The 19,881-nt window shown below is 40.7% G+C and overlaps 1 protein-coding gene across 1 annotated transcript in view; it reads left to right on the forward strand.

Moving 5' to 3' along the window:
* The window catches only part of COLGALT2 (collagen beta(1-O)galactosyltransferase 2), a 101,085-nt gene that overhangs the window by 66,196 nt on the left and 15,008 nt on the right, over window positions 1-19,881 (forward strand). Inside the window, exons 6-8 of the mRNA XM_025403910.1 lie at window positions 3,256-3,460; window positions 8,709-8,828; window positions 17,760-17,836. Of these exons, the coding sequence (XP_025259695.1) occupies window positions 3,256-3,460; window positions 8,709-8,828; window positions 17,760-17,836 (402 nt within the window). The remainder of the gene's footprint in view (window positions 1-3,255; window positions 3,461-8,708; window positions 8,829-17,759; window positions 17,837-19,881) is intronic.

Below are 19,881 nucleotides of genomic sequence, written 5' to 3' on the forward strand. Positions count from 1 at the left end.
ACTGAGACAAAGACTATAAATATTTCAATGACCTTTGATGTATGTTGCCAAATTTATTTCCAAAGAGTTCTAATAATGAAAACTACCATATTAGGTTATTTTTATGAAATTCAAGTTAAAAAAGGTTTGAATTTTTATTATTTCTTTTTTTCATAGTAAAATCTTCAAGGTGTAGAGGTCTGTTTTAGTGAATGCTCATGGCTGGTTGTATTTTTTATTCTTTAAAGAATTAGAGAGATAAATTCAACTGATTAATATAATATATATCAATGTAGGATAAAAATGTGCTAAGCAAAATAAGGTATATTGGCCAGGAGCAGTGGCTCACGCCTGTAATCTCAACACTTTGGGAAGCTAAGGAGGCACAATTACTTGAGCCCAGGAATTCGAGACCAACATGGGCAACATGGCAAAACCTCATCTCTACAACAAATGAAAAAATTAACCAGGTGTGGTGTTGTGCACACCTATAGTTCTAGCTATTCGGGAGGCTGAGCAGGGAGGATTGCTTGAGCCCAAGAAGTTGAGGTTACAGTGAGCTATGATCACACCACTGCATTCCAGCCTAAGCGACTGAGACCCTGTCTCAAAAAAACGGAGAGTATGTTCAATGTATTCTCATGGCCAAAGGGCTAAAGTTTGAGTCTCCCCTTTATATTTGGTTTTATTTTGGATGAGAAATAAGGCCAGTAGTGTGCTGATAAATGTTTAATAACTGGCTTTTTGTGGGAAAAACCGTAGTTGATAGCATTTGCCAATTTTTATGGTTTAAATGCTCCCACCATGCAAACAACTTAAATGTTGTTAAGCTAAGGGAAAGGTTAAGTAAACTGCAGTATCGCCACTTGATGATATAGCTATTAAAAATATGCAAAACTGCCACCTGAGGTGTCATTAGAGTGTTGGGGATTAACGCGATTTTTGTTTTTATGGATTCCAAGCTATCAACATGTCAACTGGTTTGCAAAATTTCTGAAAATTTAACAATATGTGGTCTGGTATACCACTGGATGAAACATTCCTCTTTTGTTGTAATTATTTCTTCTAGTTGTAAGAGATTTTGAATGTGTGCTATTTTCTATGTCTCTTTTGGGAAGGTAATATGTTCATATTTCTAAAGGCCATTCACTTCCTCACTTCCTTGGGAGAAAACATTATATTGGTTTAAATTCATACACTTTCAGTGTTTCCATGGCAGAGTCACTTGAGGGTTGCTTTTAATGAGTTGTGCTTTGACACCAGCAACAAGGGTGGGTTATCCTAGTGGCCACAGCCTACAAATTTGTATTATCTCCTTATTTGCTTTCAGGCTTAAAAGCAAATAGGAGAAATGTGCTCACTTATTTTGTACAGTAAAATTAAATTCTGAGCAACTTAGGGACAATTATTATTTTCCTCCATTTATTTTTGGCTTTCTACCATCCCAGTTAGTCTCTACTAGAGCAGGATTAGAAAAGGCCAGTGACTTCATAACCTCAAGTAAGGGCCTGGTTCCCAGAGTCTTTAAACGCATTCAAAATAAAATGACCTTGATGTTGTCTGGCCAGTGAACAGGAATTATTACCAACAAGATTCAATTTATATGGAAAAAGAAACACATTCATCATCTCTGCCTCTTTGCAGGAGGCATATTTATTCTCTCTCACTTTCCCTGCTTCCTTCCTTCTCACCCCCACCCCAAGGATATTCTGTGATTCATCATCATCATGGATTTTCCAAGCTTCTCATTCTGGGAATATTGTTCCTAAGTAATCTAGAACTTTATATTGGACACAAGTACTTAGGCAGCCTTTTTAAAAACCCAAGTTCCCTTTATCCCTTGGAAGACTGCTCATAAACTGAAGTATTAGGAGAAATCATAGAGGATGTTAAATGATCCTTAAGTTAAAGGCTAATAAAAAATTATCGTAATAATAATACTTCATATAATGAATTGCAGTTTCCAAAATAGGTTCATAGACCTTATCACATGTGATTCATTCTGCAGCTCTTTGAGATTGACAGAGCAGCTATTATCCCGTTTTTCAGGAGAAAAAGCTCAGGCTCAAAGAGGGTAGCCATGGGCTAAGATCAAACAGCTAGAAGGTGATTAAGATGACTCTGAGACCCACATCTTCTAAGTCCTCATTTGTGATCCTCCTCCCTTATCATGGGGTCAGCATTAGGGTTAGCTAAGCTAGGACACTCTTCTAGAACTTGAAGGGAATGTCAGAGAAGTAGATGAGGCTGTAGCGCCTTATGTGTGGATGCTGAATGACAACAGGAAATGTGACCATAAAGTGATACAACTGATTAATGAGCACATAAGAACTTCTGCATCCAGAGTGCCGTGCCCTTCAGAGTGCTGGCCTTGCAAAACTTCACACTCGTCCGAGTGAGCTGCCATCACCTAGAATGTTTTCCAAAATGCCTGGCAAAGCTTCCACAAGTATGTTTCGTAAGCATGTTTTGTTGAGATATATCTTCATCTTTTCTGGAAATGACTTGAGCTTTGGAATAAGGAAACTGGTTGTCCCGTGTTCTTGTGCAGAAGGAAGTTTCAGAAGTTGAATCCCCAAAAACTGTGGAGCAGCTGCAGCTTCACCAGTATATTGACTAAGTAACTGCATTGAAAGAAGACCCTCATTTGTATATCTTAGTAATGCATGTTTAACTACAAATATTAACCATAGTGTAATGTCATTTTAATAGGAGCCAATATTTGTTGATACATTCTTGGTGCTGGGCAGTACACTCAACACTATTCAGGTTCTACCTTACTTAAATTTTACAGCTAACCCCGTGGAGTAGATAGTGCCATCATCCCTGTTTTGGAGATGAGGAAATAAGTGCAGTAAGGTTGAGTCACTTGCCCCATACCCACAGACAATAAGTAGCTGAGGTGGGATTTGAACTCAGGGAGTCTGACACTGGAACCTGTGCTCTTAACTGCTCTGTCACTTCTTAATACTCATGCTTCATATTTCATCATAAGTCAACATAAAATACACTTTTATGAAATTATTAAATCAAGAGATATGTTGAAATCAAAGTGATTTCTTATATCAAGACCCTTTTAGTATTATTTTATATGTAGATAGCATTTCCTGTGCTCACCTGGAAGTTCATAGGCCATGATAAGAGGAGTGAAGGTGGCTTTGTTTGGGAGCTTGTATTTAGCTGGTGACGACTTGAAAGGAATCAGTCTAGCAAATGACTGAGAAGGATGAAGACTTCAGGTCAGAAAACACAACCCACCTATTTGCTCTTTTACAGGGCTTCTATAAGAGGACCCCAGACTACGTCCAGATTAGAGAATGGAAGAGGTCAGGCTGCTTCCCCGTCCCCATGGTCCACTCCACCTTCCTAATTGACCTCAGGAAGGAGGCCTCGGACAAGCTGACTTTCTACCCCCCACACCAGGACTACACCTGGACCTTTGATGACATCATTGTCTTTGCCTTCTCCAGCAGGCAAGCAGGTACCTTTTGTCTTTGGTTGTAGTACCACCATGGAGACACAGCAAAATGACCAGCTCCTTTGTTTTGTGCATCTTATTTTTAAAAATACCCTCATATTTCGGGTAGTGAGAGGCAATAAATTGTCTGCAGTAACCTTACCAGCACCCTCTATGTTGCTGTCCCTGGGAGCACCAATTACCAAGAGCCAGGGCTGGCCTCTACCCAGGAACCCACTCTGTTTTGGGTTGGAGGGACTGGTGGTGATGTTGGGAGTTATGGGAAGGTGATTGGTTCTCTATGGTGCTACTGCATTGCAATTGTTTATCACAGAAGTCCATTTATTAATTAGGAAACTGTCACAGAGGCCTAAAACAACACTGGCAGAGATCCCAGACTTTAAAAATGGAAGTTTATTTCTTCTTGAAGAAGTCTGAGTTGCTATAGTGGCTTTGTTCCACAAAGTGTTCAGAGTCCCAGGCTTCTCACTCTCCACGAGGTACTGCCCTTAACTGTGGAGTCCCAGGTGTCTCACCACCACGGATGCGTTTCAGCCAGCAAGGCAGAAACAGCAGGGAGAACTCTCCCTGTCCCTTGAAGGGTGCAATCCAGAAGTTGAATGCAGCACTTCCATGCAAATCCCGTTAGCCAGAGCTTAGTTACAGGACAATACCTCACTGTAAGGGAGGCTCAGAATGTCATCTTTATTCTCTGCATGCATGCACTGCAATTTTCACACTCCAGAAGAAGGAAAGAACAGATAAAGAGGCACCAAACAGTCTCGGCCTCAGTCCCTGTGGAAGGAGAGGCAAAGCGAGACTGAAGTCTTTTATGAACCACTGGGAAAGCATTTCTAGTGAGGCCTGTAGATTTTTGAGAAAGACAAGTCAACAGGAAGGAAAGTTATTTTTCTCATTTCACCCTACACTTGCTTCAGGAGGACACAATTCACAAGAGCAGTTCAACAGCAGGACACATGGCATCTAACAGAGCAAAGCTTTATTAGGATAATTCAGACTTTCCTGACAGAAGTTGGGTCCCATTATTAATGTGCCAGAAATGTGTCACTTAACTACTAGCACAAATAGGTTATAAACCAAGAAGATGGTGAATAAACTCAGTGTGGCCATATAACTGAGGGTGGAAAACATGGTGCAAAGATCTTCAGGCAGCTGAGAAGGTGGCTGGCAGATGAGAATGTTAATACAAATTCAAGCTACAGTTCACACATCAGATTCTCCTTAAAGCCATAGGTGTCCCATTCATCAGTTGTAGATTTGCTGAGAATGAGAATATTTGGTAGAAATGGATCAGGCTGATTTCCCCCTTGGCTGCTAGAGCAATTTAGACCCTTTGGCCAGGTGCAGGCATTTTGTAGCCCTTGTGTTTAGGCAAAAGCAATCTTCATATGATTGGAAGTTTTTTGCAAAGATTCCTATGTCAATGTTAATGGAACCTGCTTTTTTCATCTGGTCTGTGATTTGCTCTGACTTCCCCAGGATAGGAAACAAAGACAGAGCCATCTGAGTCCTTGAGTGCCAATCTCTTTCCTTCAGAGGCTGAAGCTAAGATGTTCCAAGAAAGTGAGATATTAACAATTACACGAATGGCACTGCCTAACAGAGTCCTCCTTTATAGTCACTGCACAAAGCGTTATTATGAACCCATGCACTAAATTATGATGATACATTGTATGAAACCAATACCTAGATACTGGGGTGGGAAAAAGTGATTCAGGTCAAGCAGGAATTTTTCAGCTCTGCCCTGTGCTTCGCCTGTTCACCAGGACTTTGTGTGCTGTTGGTCAGATTTTGCAAAGGCTTTTTTAGAACACTGAAAGCAGGTAGACACCCACAGTTGTTTGGTGACTCATTTGGGAAGAGGAGAAATAGAAAAGGAAAGAGAGAGATGAACTCCTAAGTGTTTCCTTCTGTTCCTGGCACTGTGTTAGTTGGGAGTTAAGATTTTTATGTGTGAAAACACAACTAATAGTCATGAAGCAGTGAAAGCTAAGGGCCAGATTGGCGGTTCAGACCATGAACAGGGCAGGAGTCAAGGCAGGAAAGATTCAGTCATTTTGGGGAAATGAAAGGTATTTCTTGACAACTGTGGATTTTAAGGTAATATTGTACTTATCTCTAAGTATTTTCCAGAGAAATGTGAATGAGCCTGGGAGTCATGTGCAGCCCGGGGCATGTCTCTAGGCTCTTCTTCCTTAGTTTTAAAGCAAAGCACCTTCCCTCTTTCTTCATGAAATATGATTGGTATTCTTTTGTTCTCACTCTTCTGAAGCTCCCTAGCTGTGTATCATCTATGTCCCAGGCAGGACCATTCAACCACAAACCTCGGTCCTAAATCTTTCACCCCAGACTCTAGCCATTGCGCTGTGTGGGTGATGAGTGAGGGGCAATCCAAGTGTGCTGGTGAGTGGGACTTGGCCACCCAGCTAGCCCAAGAAGAGAGCACATATGGTCACAGGTGAGTCTCTGTGACTGTAATGAGTCCAGGGTCAAGAGTTCACTTCCCATTGTGGCTCATGATCTGGTTTCTGTATTATGGCCACAGGAACCATCCCGGCGCCAGTCAGTCATCTTCCAAATGTCTGATGTGAGTCAAAAGAGGCAAGTGATATGGGCAATAGGCAGACAGATCCTGGACACCACTGGTAGTGGTCACATTTGTCCCCATGTGGAGGGATGGCAATCCCCTAGTGACTAATAGTCTTGGAACTGAGTTTCCAATTACCCGGTGGGTAGAAAGCACTTGGCATTGGCTCTTTAGGGACAAAGAATTGGCACTACTGACCTACTATGTGGCCTTGGACAAGTGACAGCCTGAGTCTGATTTTTCATCACCAAAGATAGGGATAATTTTATCAATCTGCAATGTTAAGTTACTATGTGAGTACAAGAAAATGTTTTATATGTTTAAAAGAAAAACAAAGTCCTTCAAAATGTAGTGTAATTCACTTTTCTTTTTCAAAAGAAAAATTGTCTTCCCCAGAAGCAGCTTTCACTGGGAGTGCAGACTCTTTCATAGACTTTATCTAATTATTAATACATTTTCTTTTATCAAACTGCCCGTGCACATGGTTGAAAGTATTCTTATAGTTCCCCATGGTTTATTAAGAAAAGAACAGTCCGTTGCACATCACCCTGCATCATTTCTGTCCTCCAGAAGGCAACCACTGTTATCTCTTTTAAGTGATCATTTTAGTATAATATTTACATCCATGTTAAATAATATGCATACATTGCTACTTCTTGATTTTCTGGCTTCACCATAGGCATTATATATTGACTCTCCACTGTGGACAGTGAGGAGTTAGCTCTCTTTCTGCCTTTTGCCCTCTGCATGCAGACACATTCTTCGCAACACCCTGTTCTCCCAATGTCATTTCAAACAGATTGATGGTCAGTGTTCTTGTTGTAATCATGCAAGCTTAACTACAAGCTTGGTCATTTATAGGCTATGATTAGTTTTCCTTTGCCATTAATTTTCTTTGGAGGCAATTCCTTTAATAATTGCCATTTTTTGTTTAGTTTTATTATTACTAGTATGATCCAAAACTAATCACTAATTACCTCAAACTCCTCTTAGAATGTTCAGATTTGTCAGATGTCCTTTTTTGCATGTTTGTGAAGATGTCTGTCCTGGAGCCTTCTAATATATTCTAATCCGAGTGGTGCTGCAGCTATTGACCTAAGACTTATTTCTCTTCTCTTATACACTGACTCTTCTGTTCGTGTTGTTTATAATCTTTCTTGCTGGTTATGATCGTCCTCCTCTTCTTCCTCCTCCTCCTCTTCCTTCCTTTCCTCCTCATCCTTCTCTCACATCATCCAGTAACTTTCTGAAAAAGTATGATGGCAAGTAAATATATTATGGTCTTGCATGTCCAAAAATGCCTTCCTTGTACCCTCACACTTGATGGATAGTTTGGATATGTATCATATCATTTTTTTATGGAAGCCTCAGAAAGTTAATTGGTAAAATGGTTTGTCTAATTAGGGTGGAGATGCAACTTTAATATCTTTTTCCTTCCACTTCCTGAATTCATCATGACTTTACAAGAAGGTGCACTTTGAAGCTCCCCAGAAGCATTCATGTGGGCAAATAGCAGAGCTAATGAGTTTGCTCGGTGAAGGCAAGAGAAGGGACAGTGCTTGGTAGACCAACCTTGATTCAAGCCAGATTCCATAAAAGCAGGGAATAAAGGTTATTTGCTTTTCTCCTTCCTCTCTGTTAATTCCATGAGACAGCTTCACCTGATTTGACAGATGATGTAGCCGACTGGAGGAAATTTCATCTGCACAAAATAGAGGAGTCCCTATGCAGAAAATTCTCTCTCCAGAAAACAGTGATGATTATCACAATTAACAAATCAGAGGCTTGGATACATGGACCAGAGGCTTGGATACATGGCGGACTCATCCTTTTCACTAAGCAGTCTTTTCATTGATCAGGAGTGTCAATTGCTGACCAATGATCTGTATAAGACCATCCTGATTCCTGTATTTCTAGCTGTCTGGTTAAACACAGATGCCTTATAACTGTGCAAGTTATCAGGTGGGGCTATGAAGACCAATTTGAATATGAGAAGGGTATTGCATGTTTCTGGTATTGTCACACTACAGGTTCTTAAAAGGACATTCTGAAATGCAGACTCTTTTGTCTCTATAGGAACTGATTTTGGAAGTTTCATATCTGTTGGTTGGCTCCAAATCCATGCCTGCTAAGGGAAGCAATAAAACCAAGGAGAATCTTGGAGAATTTTAAATTTCCTTTGTTTTTTTCGTTTTTTGTTCTATGTATGCCTAGATTTAGCTTTAATAATCTGTCAGCGTTACAGAATTTTCCTGTTTGCTTTCATATCAGATGTGGATTTCATTCCTCATTTTCTCGTTATTTCCTGTAGGTGGATTACAGTGTTCCATTCTGCTCTCCGGAATGGGAATTCCTTGCCTCCCTTTTGATCCTTTCATGCCTTTTGTGTTCATTCCAGGCCATGAGTTTGGTTTTTCTTCAGAGAGAAAAAATCAATTTCCTCTGGGTTGAAGAATAGCCCAGTGTTTTTATTAGTCCCCAATGCTGTGTTTTACTTTTTGAATAAAGGAGCATTTTTAAGGTCTATAGACATACCTGAAACAACCACTTATGTAATTGCAATGTCAAACTCAGCATCAGACACAGTTCAGGTTCCTTCTCCTCACTTGTCACTCAGCAGTGTGTTTTCTGATTGTTGGCTTTGTCCCTCTCTCGGATCCTCAGGCATCCAGATGTACCTCTGCAACAGAGAGCACTATGGCTACCTGCCCATCCCCCTGAAGTCCCATCAGACACTGCAGGAAGACATCGAGAACCTCATCCATGTGCAGATTGAAGCAATGAGTGAGTGACCCAGGAGCGGGGGGGATGGCTGTCGTTCCATTGCCACAGTGACCGTACCAGCCACTTCCCTTCTCTTCCAGGATTGGAATCTCACAGCTGTCAGTCTCCTCTGGCTGAATACATAGTTATTCATTTGTTCATTGTTTCCTAAACTTTTCCTATGGGAAACATGAATATGACAAGGTCTTTGCCTTCTGGGAGCTTCCCATCCTGGAAGAGAGCTGGGTACACAAGTCAATACTTTCCAAAAGATCTGATAAGTGCTCTAACAGTGTTTTGTGGTGTGGACTTAAACCCTAACTTGGCTGCTTTCTAATTATATAACTTTGAGTAAATAATATCCTTAGTTGTAAAATGGAAATAATGAAAACTTTTTGTTTTTGGGCAGATTCATCATGATATATGTAAAATGTCTAATACAGCCACAGTAATTATGATTTCAACTTAACAATAGCTCGTGATGTAACAGATACCACTGTTACATCATAAAGTGCTAAGCACTTTTTGTACATTGTTTCATTAATCCTTGCAACAACTCAATGAAGGGGTTTTATTATGCCCATATTAAAGATTAAAAATAATGAGATGTTGCCTTAAGTAACTTGCCCTAGAGCATTCTGCTAAACAAATGACAGATTGGGATTTGAACCCATCTTGCTATCTCCAAAGTTCATGTCCTTAAACACTATTGTTATTGCCTCTGGGTCTGGCATGATGCATGAATTGCTGTGCTCAGTCATCAGTAGCTATGCTTTTTATTATATGTGATGTACAATGGTAGCTAAAAGAGAAAGTAACCAATCCACCTAACCTAGGGGAAGATGTTGAAATGGCTTCCCAAAGTGGGGACTATTTTCTGTTATTCATCAGTAGAGCATAGGAGGTATATATGTGGGCAGTGGAGGTTGTTAGGGAGGAACAGCAGGAACTGAGGCTAGAAAGTGGGCAGGAGCCCCGCCAAGAGGCTCTGATGTATAAGAAGGTATTTGGGCTTTAGCTGAAAAGATGGGCGCTCTCAAAAAGATTTTAGCACAGAAATGTCAGGTTGAATTTGGATTTAGAAAGGTCACTCTAGTGGTTAGAAAAGTGTAGGTGGAGCATGCATGGGATGCATGGGCAGTGGCTGCTGGTCTCAGACCAGAGGTGAAGAGACCACTTTGGACATTTCACGGCTACTGGGCAAAAGGTGGTGAAGACCTGACCTAGAGCAGTAGCAGTGGGAATGGAGAGGAAGGAACAGAAGCTTAGGACATAGTCTTGAAAGGACACAGCCAAGAGTTAATTGTAGGTGGATGAGCAAAAGGGAGGCATAGAGAAAACTCCTAAGTTCTGTCTTCAGTGTCTGGGGATGATTTTAGGAAATTTAAATGGAATAGGGCATGTAGAATAAAGGAGAGGTTTGAAAAGAGACCATGGCCGGCGTGGTGGCTCATGCCTGTAATCCCAGCACTTTGGGAGGCCGAGGCAGGTGGATCACCTGAGGTCAGGAGTTCGAAATCAGCCTGGCCAACATGGTGAAACCTGTCTCTACTAAAAATACAAAAATAAACCGGGCATGGTGGTGCATGTCTGTAGTTCCAGTTACTCAGGAGGTTGAGGCAGGAGAATTGCTTGAACCCAGGAGGCGGAGGTTGCAGTGAGCCAAGATTGTGCCATTGCACTCCAGCCTGAGTGACAGAGTGAGACTCCATCTCAAAAAAAAAAGAAAGAAAAGAAAAGAGAAACCATGAGTTTATTTTTAGATTCATTGAGTTATCTATGAGTATCTGTTTCCCACTCCCTTGCTACTACACTATAAATTCCTTTTTCATCATGTTAGTCTCAGGACCTAGCACATTGTCTGTCACCTGGTAGATGCCTAGTAAATATTTGTTAAATGACTGAATGACTGATGATAAAATGATGGAATAAGAAGCTGGTTCACTGTGACAGTATTTCTTGAACCAGCCCTCAGTAATCTCCTTTGTGAATTTCTTTAATACATACTTTTTCTGCCGCTTTCCCTATGTTCTAGGCCCTAAAGGATATGGATGGCATCTTATTGCTTTGAATCTCAAGCACTTAGCACAGTGCATGGCATGTACTTGTTATGAAAAAATATCTGCTGAATGCATGAACAAATAAACAAATGAATGAATGAAAACTGTATTGACAAGAGCACTGAAACCAAAGCCAGAATAATGGGCTTGAACGTAGACACTGTCACTTATGAAGAGAGAATCAGATTTCAGGACTTTCGTTTCTTCATCTATAGAGCGATTTTGCAATGTTGAGAGGAGCAAACAAAAGAATATATCAACTCTATGAAATCGTGAGGTGCTGCTATTATTATGACTCCTTTTAGCTCTCGATAAAGTGCTGTCCCTTATTATCCCTGTTTCATGGCTCTTGGTCTTGACTCCCAAGTAGGGAGAGTCTCTCTGAGCTCAGAGAGAGGCCGGCCAGACCTTATGTTCTCTTGTTTTCTTCCACAGGGCTGAGAGTGTAAGTTCTCAGTACATAGAAATACACATGTCATCAATAAAGATTTTAATGATTGCAAATTACAAATATGCACACTACCATGCTAGCCAGGTAGAGTTCATTTGAGAAGAACCTGTAAATTATAACTTTCATCATTGATCTTCCAACGCATGCCACCTCTAGTGCTAAGCACTTTACATATCACATTTTATTTTATTCTTATACTTACCTCCTTTTCTGAACTTTAAAAATATGAGCATAATCGGGATAAGAAAATGTTGGAAAAATCAAATTTTGAAGGGTATAATGCAGAAATATGGCCTAGAGGTCCATGTAAGATTAATAAAAAGTTGGCAATGACAAAATCCTGTCAGTCAAGTATCCTTCTCTAGTAAAAGATTAACTAGTTGTTAAAACTACTTTGCATAGTGCCTGGAACCCAATGAGCAGCAAATAAATGGCTGCTAATAGTGTTGTTAGACTGCACTGATTGAAGAATAGGAATGGGGTGTCCAATATTTTGACTTCCCTGAACCACATTGGAAGAAGAAAGATTGTCTTGGGCCACACATAAAATATACTAACACAACAATAGCTGATGAGCTTAAAAAAAAAAAATCACAAAAAGAATCACATAGTATTTTAAGAAAGTTTGCAAATTTGTATTGGGTCACATTCAGAGCAATCCTGGGCCACATGTGGCCGGCAGGCCACGGTTAAACAAGCTTGCATTAATACATGCAGTTTATTCATGAGCAAACATAGAATGCCTGTAATGTATGTGTCTTCTATGAAGGTACTGGGGATTCAAAACATTTTATGATCAATTCTCTGTTTTCAGGTACTTATGATTTAATAGGAGAAACAGACAGACGTTTAAAAAGAAAAAAACACTCACAATGCAGTATAGCATTTTGAGAAAGGAGAAAATATCAAAGAAATAGGAATTTGGGATAGAGAGAGATTGCTATGGCCTGTGTGATCCAGGAGAGCCTCAAGTCCTAATGGTTCTTAAGCTAAGCTTGGGTAGAAGTGTAAAATTTAAACAAGAGGAGTGGTATGGTGAGGACTCTACAGGCAGAGGAAACAGACCAAGAAAAGACAAAGTATTCTCACTCTGAAGGAGAGCTGACTTAAAACAGTAGGCAGAAATACAGTTTGAGAGGGTGAGGTGGCTTCATTGTTGTGGTCCTTGAATGCTCAGATCAAGAAGAATGGCCATCTTAAGGAACCAGTGAAGGTGTTAGAAGAGATAATCAGGCTGTAAGGATTTATTCAACACATACTGTACCCCGCAGATTGTTCAAGATGCTGGCATACAGCAGTGAACAAAACAGACAGAAACCCTGCCATCAGGGAGCTTATATTCTAACACAGAGAGTTAGACAACAGACAAAATATCCGGGAAGCAGCCACATGAATATTTGGGTGAAGAATGTCCCAAGTAGAAAGAATAGCACATGTGAAGACTGTTAGACGGGAAAAGCTTGGGGGTGTTCCAGGGACAAAAGGCCAGCGTGATTGGGGTATAAAGAATGAGTTGGGTCAAGGGAGATGGAGTAATGGGAGAAGAAATGTCCAGATCCCACCGAACATTCTGGCCATGGTAAGGAATTTAGATTTTACTCCAAGAGTAATGGGAATCCCTGGAAGACGGGGGGTTGGCCTGATGTGACTTGTGTATTTAGAAGGCTCATTTGGGCTGTGGTGAGGATACCAGAGTGTAGGGGACCAGTACACTCTGGTGAGACATGATGGTGATTGGGATGTGAACGATAGCAAGGAGGTGATGAGAAACAGACAAATTGAGGATATATTTTGGTGATGGAGCCAATAGGACATACAGAGACCTGAATGTAGTCCATGACGGAAAGAAAGGAATCAAGAATGAGTCCAGGATTTTAGCCTGATATGCCATTTACTGAGATAGGAAAGACTTTACAGAAAAAGACTCAGGGGTGGGGAGGTAGTTTTGGTCACGTAAGCTTAAGATATTTATTAGGCATCTAAATAGAAAAGCCAGAAGATAGTTGGATATATGAGTCTGGAGTTCAGGGAAGAAACTCCAGCTAGAGACAGACATTTGAGAATCATCAGCATCGGAAGGATATTTGAAGCCGTGGAACAGTGTGAACTCATGCAGTAAAATAACACAGGACGAGAAGAGGACAGATCCCTGGGGAAGACAAACAGCCAGAGAGCTGGGAGGAAAAATTGAGAAGTGTTTCAAGATGGAGCCAAGATGCTGCTGAGAAGCCAAGGAAAATGAGGATAAAAAATTGGTCATTGGTTCTGTCAAGACAGAGGTCTGTGATGACCTTGATAAGGGCCACTTCAGTGCAATGATGAGGACACAGATCCATTCAAGTGTACTGAAGAGAAGCCAATGGGGAGATGAGAAAGCTGAATCTTGATGGGATGGGGAATGGAGAAATCAGATGGAGGCTGTTGGAGGTGGGACGTCAAGGGAAATATTTTTCTGGTTGGGTTGGGTTTGTCTGTTTGCACTGTTTTTAAAAAAAAAAAATAGAAATATAACAGTATGTTTGTATGCTAATCACAAGGATCCAATATATAAGGAGATCTTGATGATGTAGAAGAGAAGGTAATTGTAAGGTGAAAACAAGAGGGTTTTTATCCTTGGTTGCAGCCCAGGACAATATTGGAGAGGCTATACTAGATAGACATTTCATCTACTGTGGCAGATAGGATGGCAGAATGTATCGATACACATGCAGTTTGGTTTGTGGACTTGAGGTGGATTGAAAAGGTAGATCTAATTTGATTTTGAATATTTTCTTTCTGAAGTACATAGGCCAGTCATGAGCTAGACAGAGATTTTGGAGATTTCAGGAGAGAGAAGGCATAAGATACAATCTCTCAAAGAGTGGGAAAATAAATTTACTATGAAGGGAGAGTTACATCATTTGGTGGTATCAAGTGCCAATTTGACATCTGTGATTGTAGCTCCGAAGTGACTCAGTCAGCACAATAGTGTGTGTTTCTAACAGTAGTCCTCTTGGTGCTGAGTAAGTGGGCAACGAGTTTAACCAGGATTAGGGTTTTATCGGGCATCAGTGGATGAGAATTGAAAATCTTGTGAAGGGTATGGTCAGGAAGTTTCTGAATTGCAGACTGGAGTTTTAGAAATCAGAGTTGAAGAATTTGAGTGAGGTGAGGGAAGGGTTATGATGACAATGACTGACACTTATTAAAAGCACCGTACCCATCTCTTTTCATGTGATAACTCATTTAGTACATTAGAAGTTGCACAGAGAATTTGGGGGTGTGCTGCCTTTGGAAGATGAATGACAGGAGGCCAGATCTTGTAAAGATGTTAGATTTAAATGGTTTATAAAGCATGAGGAGATTACTCTTGCAAATTACAGCATAAGGTGATAGGAAGGCTCAGGTACCTGCTCTCAGTATTGACATTTTGAAACAACAGTACTTCATGTAAAAATTACTAAGATAATTGGATTTGAAGTCAGGTCTAAAACTGAGTTCCAGCTTTGCCAGTAACTCAGTATTTGACCTTGGACAAGTCTACATCTGGCTTGGTCTCAGTTTCTTTATTTGTAAAAAAAAAAAAAACAAATAAAGAAAAAAAAAAAACCACAAAAAATTGAAGATAAAATTACATGGTGACTATGAAAACACCTAGCAAGCTGTTAAACCCTTAAATGTAGCATTGAGTGTGACTGTTATGGTTGAGAGCAGAGCTGTGCAGCAGAATATTATTTTGACAACAGTGAGCATGATTAATTAGAAAAGGAAAGACTGAGAGCATGTTAGTGTTTGAAAAAAATCAAAAACAGCCCAGACACAGTGGGTAAGCACCCAAGCTAGGCTACAACAATGGAAGAAGTTTAGGAGAAATTATAGAGAAGAAGCGGTAGAATTTGATCCAAGTACAATCTATCAGGTACTTTTCCAGACATGACTGGGCTTAAATGAGCTACTCTAGACCAAGCCCAGTTGCCTTGTTGGCTAATACCAGTGGCCACCAAGGACTAGCTCTGGGGATGATGTGGAATGGGAATTAAGAGCTCCAGTGCAGGAGTCAGACCTGGGTTCAAATACCAGCTCTATCAGCTCTGTGATCTTGGGCAAGTTATTTAATGTTTGTTACCTTGTCTCTAAAAATTGAGGCACTCATACATATCCCATAGTACATGTGAACATTAAATATTTGTGATTAGATATGTCAAGTATATATGTGACATATATATCACTCACAGAACCCAGAGTTCTGTGAGTGATAAGATCCCTGTAACAATGGCTGTAATTATTCACACTAGATCTTGAAACTTTCCCGAAAGCAATGAAGCCTGTTGTCCCAAGTGGCAGTGCAGGGAAGGATTATTTCCAGGAAGGGATTTAATGAGAGATCAGATGAATTATGAATGATGGAGTCAGAAATGACTACAAACAGAAGCCAGGATATACCTAACCTTCAAGTCTGTTGTCAGCAAAGATACATCCTTCTCCCCACAGACTAAGTTTCTTAGGTGACTCACTGTATCACTTCCTGTTTTCCTCTATGGCTTACTGCTGCCTTCAGTGGCAAAACCCAAGCACACTTCTCTGATATTTTTGCTCAGTGATGACTTTTGGGAGCCAACCACTTGTGGCTTTTTTTGCAACACTTGTCCTGTGAATGCAATGACTGCCTGTGTTTGATGGAAACAAAGTTGCTAAAAGTAGTCTCTTTGGCTGAAATGTTAAAGCCACACAGGCCATGTGAGTCCAAAGGAGACCAGCAGCCTAGAATGGGTAACTCAAAATGTAACGTCCTCCCAAGTCTCAGGCCCCAGGAAAGAGAGCGAGACAGCTCCTCAGACAATGTCATGAACAGGAGGAAGCTGGTACATTAAGCTTCTTTCTCTTAAAAACCTAACCCTGTACATGGTGGACCCTCCCTGTTGATAAGGAGTGGAATGGAGCAGAAAGGACCAGAATATTCTGGGCTGCTGTTAGGAAGACAAACACAGGCGCTGCATATGCACAGAAACATGATTGTGTCAAGTTTGAAGTAATAAGACCAGCTCTTGTGTTTGGCCTAAGAACTCTGTCTCACTATGTTCTGGAATTTCACATCATTCGCCAATAAGTAAAATTGGATGTCAGGATTTCTCTATAATATTTCAGTGAAGTTAAACAGATCATACCCTTTGGACAGTATCTCAGGATGGGCAAAGTTATGCTGGAATATAAAAATCTGATTGGCATCATACAACAATGGCTTATTTCTTGCTATCCAAGTCTGCAGAGCTGGTGTCTTTCCTGGGAGCTGCCCTCCATGTGTTGATGCTCCACGTTCCAGGCTGCTTCCAATTCGCAGCTGCTCCATATCCACACATGCCGCTACGAGCACTGTGGTGGGACCAGGGTCAGGGTCAGGGGAGCTCTTGGAGAGTGGAGCAGCAGCATTACACTGTAAACTTTCCCCAGAAAGTCATATAGCCCTGAGTAACTTCAAGGGCAAGAGAGTGTATTCCTCTCCTGTGCCTGGAATAGAGAGGAACAGATACATTACAGTAGTCATGGCTATCACCCATAGTTCTTTCAACAACCCAGTTATCAGCTCTCATTTTAAATTTTCTTTGTATTATCCCTTCAAGGAAAATCAAATGAGGACTTTGAATTTGTATAATACTAAACATCCTTCAAGGCCTTTTCAGGTTTCTTAACCAATATTACTTCCAAACTTTAAAATACCCAGTTTGCAAAGGAAGCTTTTTTAGAGTATCAAATAAATAAAACTGTCATTATTGGAGAAGTAGTGTCGCTCCCAGCTGGAATCTTCCCATTAGATGAGGGCCAGCTCTCCGTGGTTAGATCCTGTTAAAGCAAAGGACCTTTTGCGCACCCACAGCTAAACCTGCCCAGGTGGGATAAAAATAGTCCCACACTTTGACAATTTTAAATGTAGAGAAAAAAGTATTTTTCAGTAAAAATTCTAGCCTATTTCTGAGCTTTTTCAATAGCTAAGAGTTGTTGGGCATTTACCATGTTAAAGTGATGAGTGTTTTGCAGCAGGTCTCATTTAAATTTTATAACACAGATACACTTCTATTATCCCAATTTCATACCAAAGAAATGAGCTTAAAGAGGTCCCCTACCTCTCCTACTCCTTCACAAACCAAGATTTGGACCCAGATCATCCAACTCTGGAGCCCTTCCTCTCCACCATTATCCTAAACTGCCTCCCAAATATTCTTGAAATAAGTCTTAAGGGAAGTGGAGCAAATGTTGCAATTTCCATATAAACAAATGCTCTTGAAACCAGTGCCCTGACCAGCAGGGTTCCTGTGTGGCTACTCAGTCCTGGAGAACTGCTACCATTGTCCCCTGCCCTGTATTTCCAAGTTGTATTCCAGCCCTAGAGATCAGGCATGCGGATGGAATTCTGATTTCTGACCCTTTCATTAACAAAGCACTCTGCATGTTTCTTGTGTCTTCCAGTTGACCGTCCTCCAATGGAACCCTCCAAGTATGTCTCACTTGTCCCTAAATATCCAGACAAGATGGGATTTGATGAGGTAGGAAAGGTGTCTATATGTGTGTGCACGTGCACGCGTGTGCAGGCTTATGTGTTCATTTTGTAACACAAGCCTGAGCTTGCATCTGAGAGCCAGCAAGATTGGCTTGGCTGCTGAAATGGCTCTGAGGTCTTGGGAAAACTACTTGGTTTTTGTTGTTCCTTAGTTTCCTTATCTTAAAAAAGGGAGGATCATGATAAAAGGTAGTTAATCATTTACTCAGAAGGAAGTTACCATTTAGTAATGAAAGTGAATTTGATATTTTCTAGGAGCAAATATTGTGATATTTTTAATCAACCTTTTTATCAAAGTTCAAGAGTAAGTTAGAGAGGATACATGTTTTAGATATGGAGGACTTTAGCTTTATTCTGCCACATCTGAACGAGTGGAAACTATTCTGAGACTTTCTGTGCTTTCTTTTCTTTCTACTAGTCTTCCATGGAAAAAGGTTGGAGAGCAGGGTTGAGAGGACAAAGAAAGAAAAAAAAAACATATTTGTTCTAAAATTCTGCCTTTCAGCAGGCAAGAACTTCCTAATAATATTCTAAGGGTAGTATTTGTTATTAAGTTTTAGTTGTATAAAGAATGAAGCAGAAATATTAAGAGGTACCCCTCCTGGTGATATGCATAACAGATACTTGGCAGGGATTGTGACTCCACGTCACCGTCTCTCTCGTGGGTCTCTCCGGTAGCTGCTGAACAGTATTCAGAAGGAGCTTTGTGGTCTAGAAGCTAGGGCAGTGCATCAGGAGTCCACAAACTGAGAACTCTTCCATGGACTCTGGATATGTAACAGATCAGGCTTTGAGCTTGGTGCTCATTGCCACTGCTTAATCGAAGGAAAATGCCTTATCACATGGTAACATATACATACATGTCCCCAGAGTACAGCCTTCTCAAAGGGATTTGACGCTAGAACTGGGATTTGAGATTTCTTCCATAAAACTGATTTGGAGCTATACTTCAGGAATGGGGAAAGGGTATTTCATGAATATTAAATGGGGAAGAGTTAACAGCTACTATGCTGTTTCCACAGAGGGCAGAATGAGAAGAGACGAGCCACATGTAGTAGAGAGGAATAAGACTCATTTGCAAATAGCTTTCAAAAATGATCAGAGCTACAGAGAAGGTTGTCCCACACCCACAGTGGACCAGCTTCCACATATTACTGTAGCTTTCCTTCCCCATACCTCTCTCTTGGTTCCCTAGGTGAAAGGACCCATGTCCTTACATAGATTCATTTTTCCTCCTAAAAACATTCCTATGAGGACAAAACCAAAGCAAATAAAATAAGACACAAAACCAGGATCTTCCAGTTCTGGTCTTCTTGGGGCAGGACACGGTGTAAAGACTGGGTCACTCCTAGAGCCCTTCAGGAGAAGGCCAAGTCCGTGAAGTGGCACAGGCTTGGAGACTCTACTTTCCTGAGTCTGGGGTTAGTCACCTCTGTATGGAACAGAGATAGCATGGTAGAAAAAGGGCTTTTCAGGGACTTTTCAATCCTCCTCGGACTCTGTGACCTCATTGGTGGTGTCTGGGCTGCATTTGGCTGTGAGACTCTTTTCTCTGTTTACTGTTCACTAAGTATGAGCGAGCCGTCTGTGTTTTTACTTCGTGGCTACAGTTTTATTGCACTTGTCCTGGCAGGGACTGGAACTGGATTGTTATTTACTAAAAGTCTTCCCAGACTGGAGGTCTCTGGTTTGGGGGACCTTTTTGGATTTATTTCTGTTGATTTTTTGTTCTGTTTTGTTTTTGTTCTCCTAGAGTGACCTCAGGTGGCTTCATGTTTATACCTGAGAAAATGCCCTTTCCTTTCTATATCTGGAAAATTAGGGAATGAGGCATGACCCATCACAGTATGATTCTGACTAAAAGAACACAACCCATTAAGTTACAAAGTCCCAAGTAATAAGACAAATACAGTCACCACAGAAAATTATGTTTTTTACAAAATAATTACCCAGTTAGGTAAACAAGGAAGGTAGTAAAATTAGGATGCACTTAATCTACTTGGCCCCAAATCAGGTGGACAGTTTCTTCAA

This window comes from Theropithecus gelada, chromosome 1 (genome assembly GCF_003255815.1).
Source record: "Theropithecus gelada isolate Dixy chromosome 1, Tgel_1.0, whole genome shotgun sequence".
NCBI classification, from domain to species: domain Eukaryota; kingdom Metazoa; phylum Chordata; class Mammalia; order Primates; family Cercopithecidae; genus Theropithecus; species Theropithecus gelada.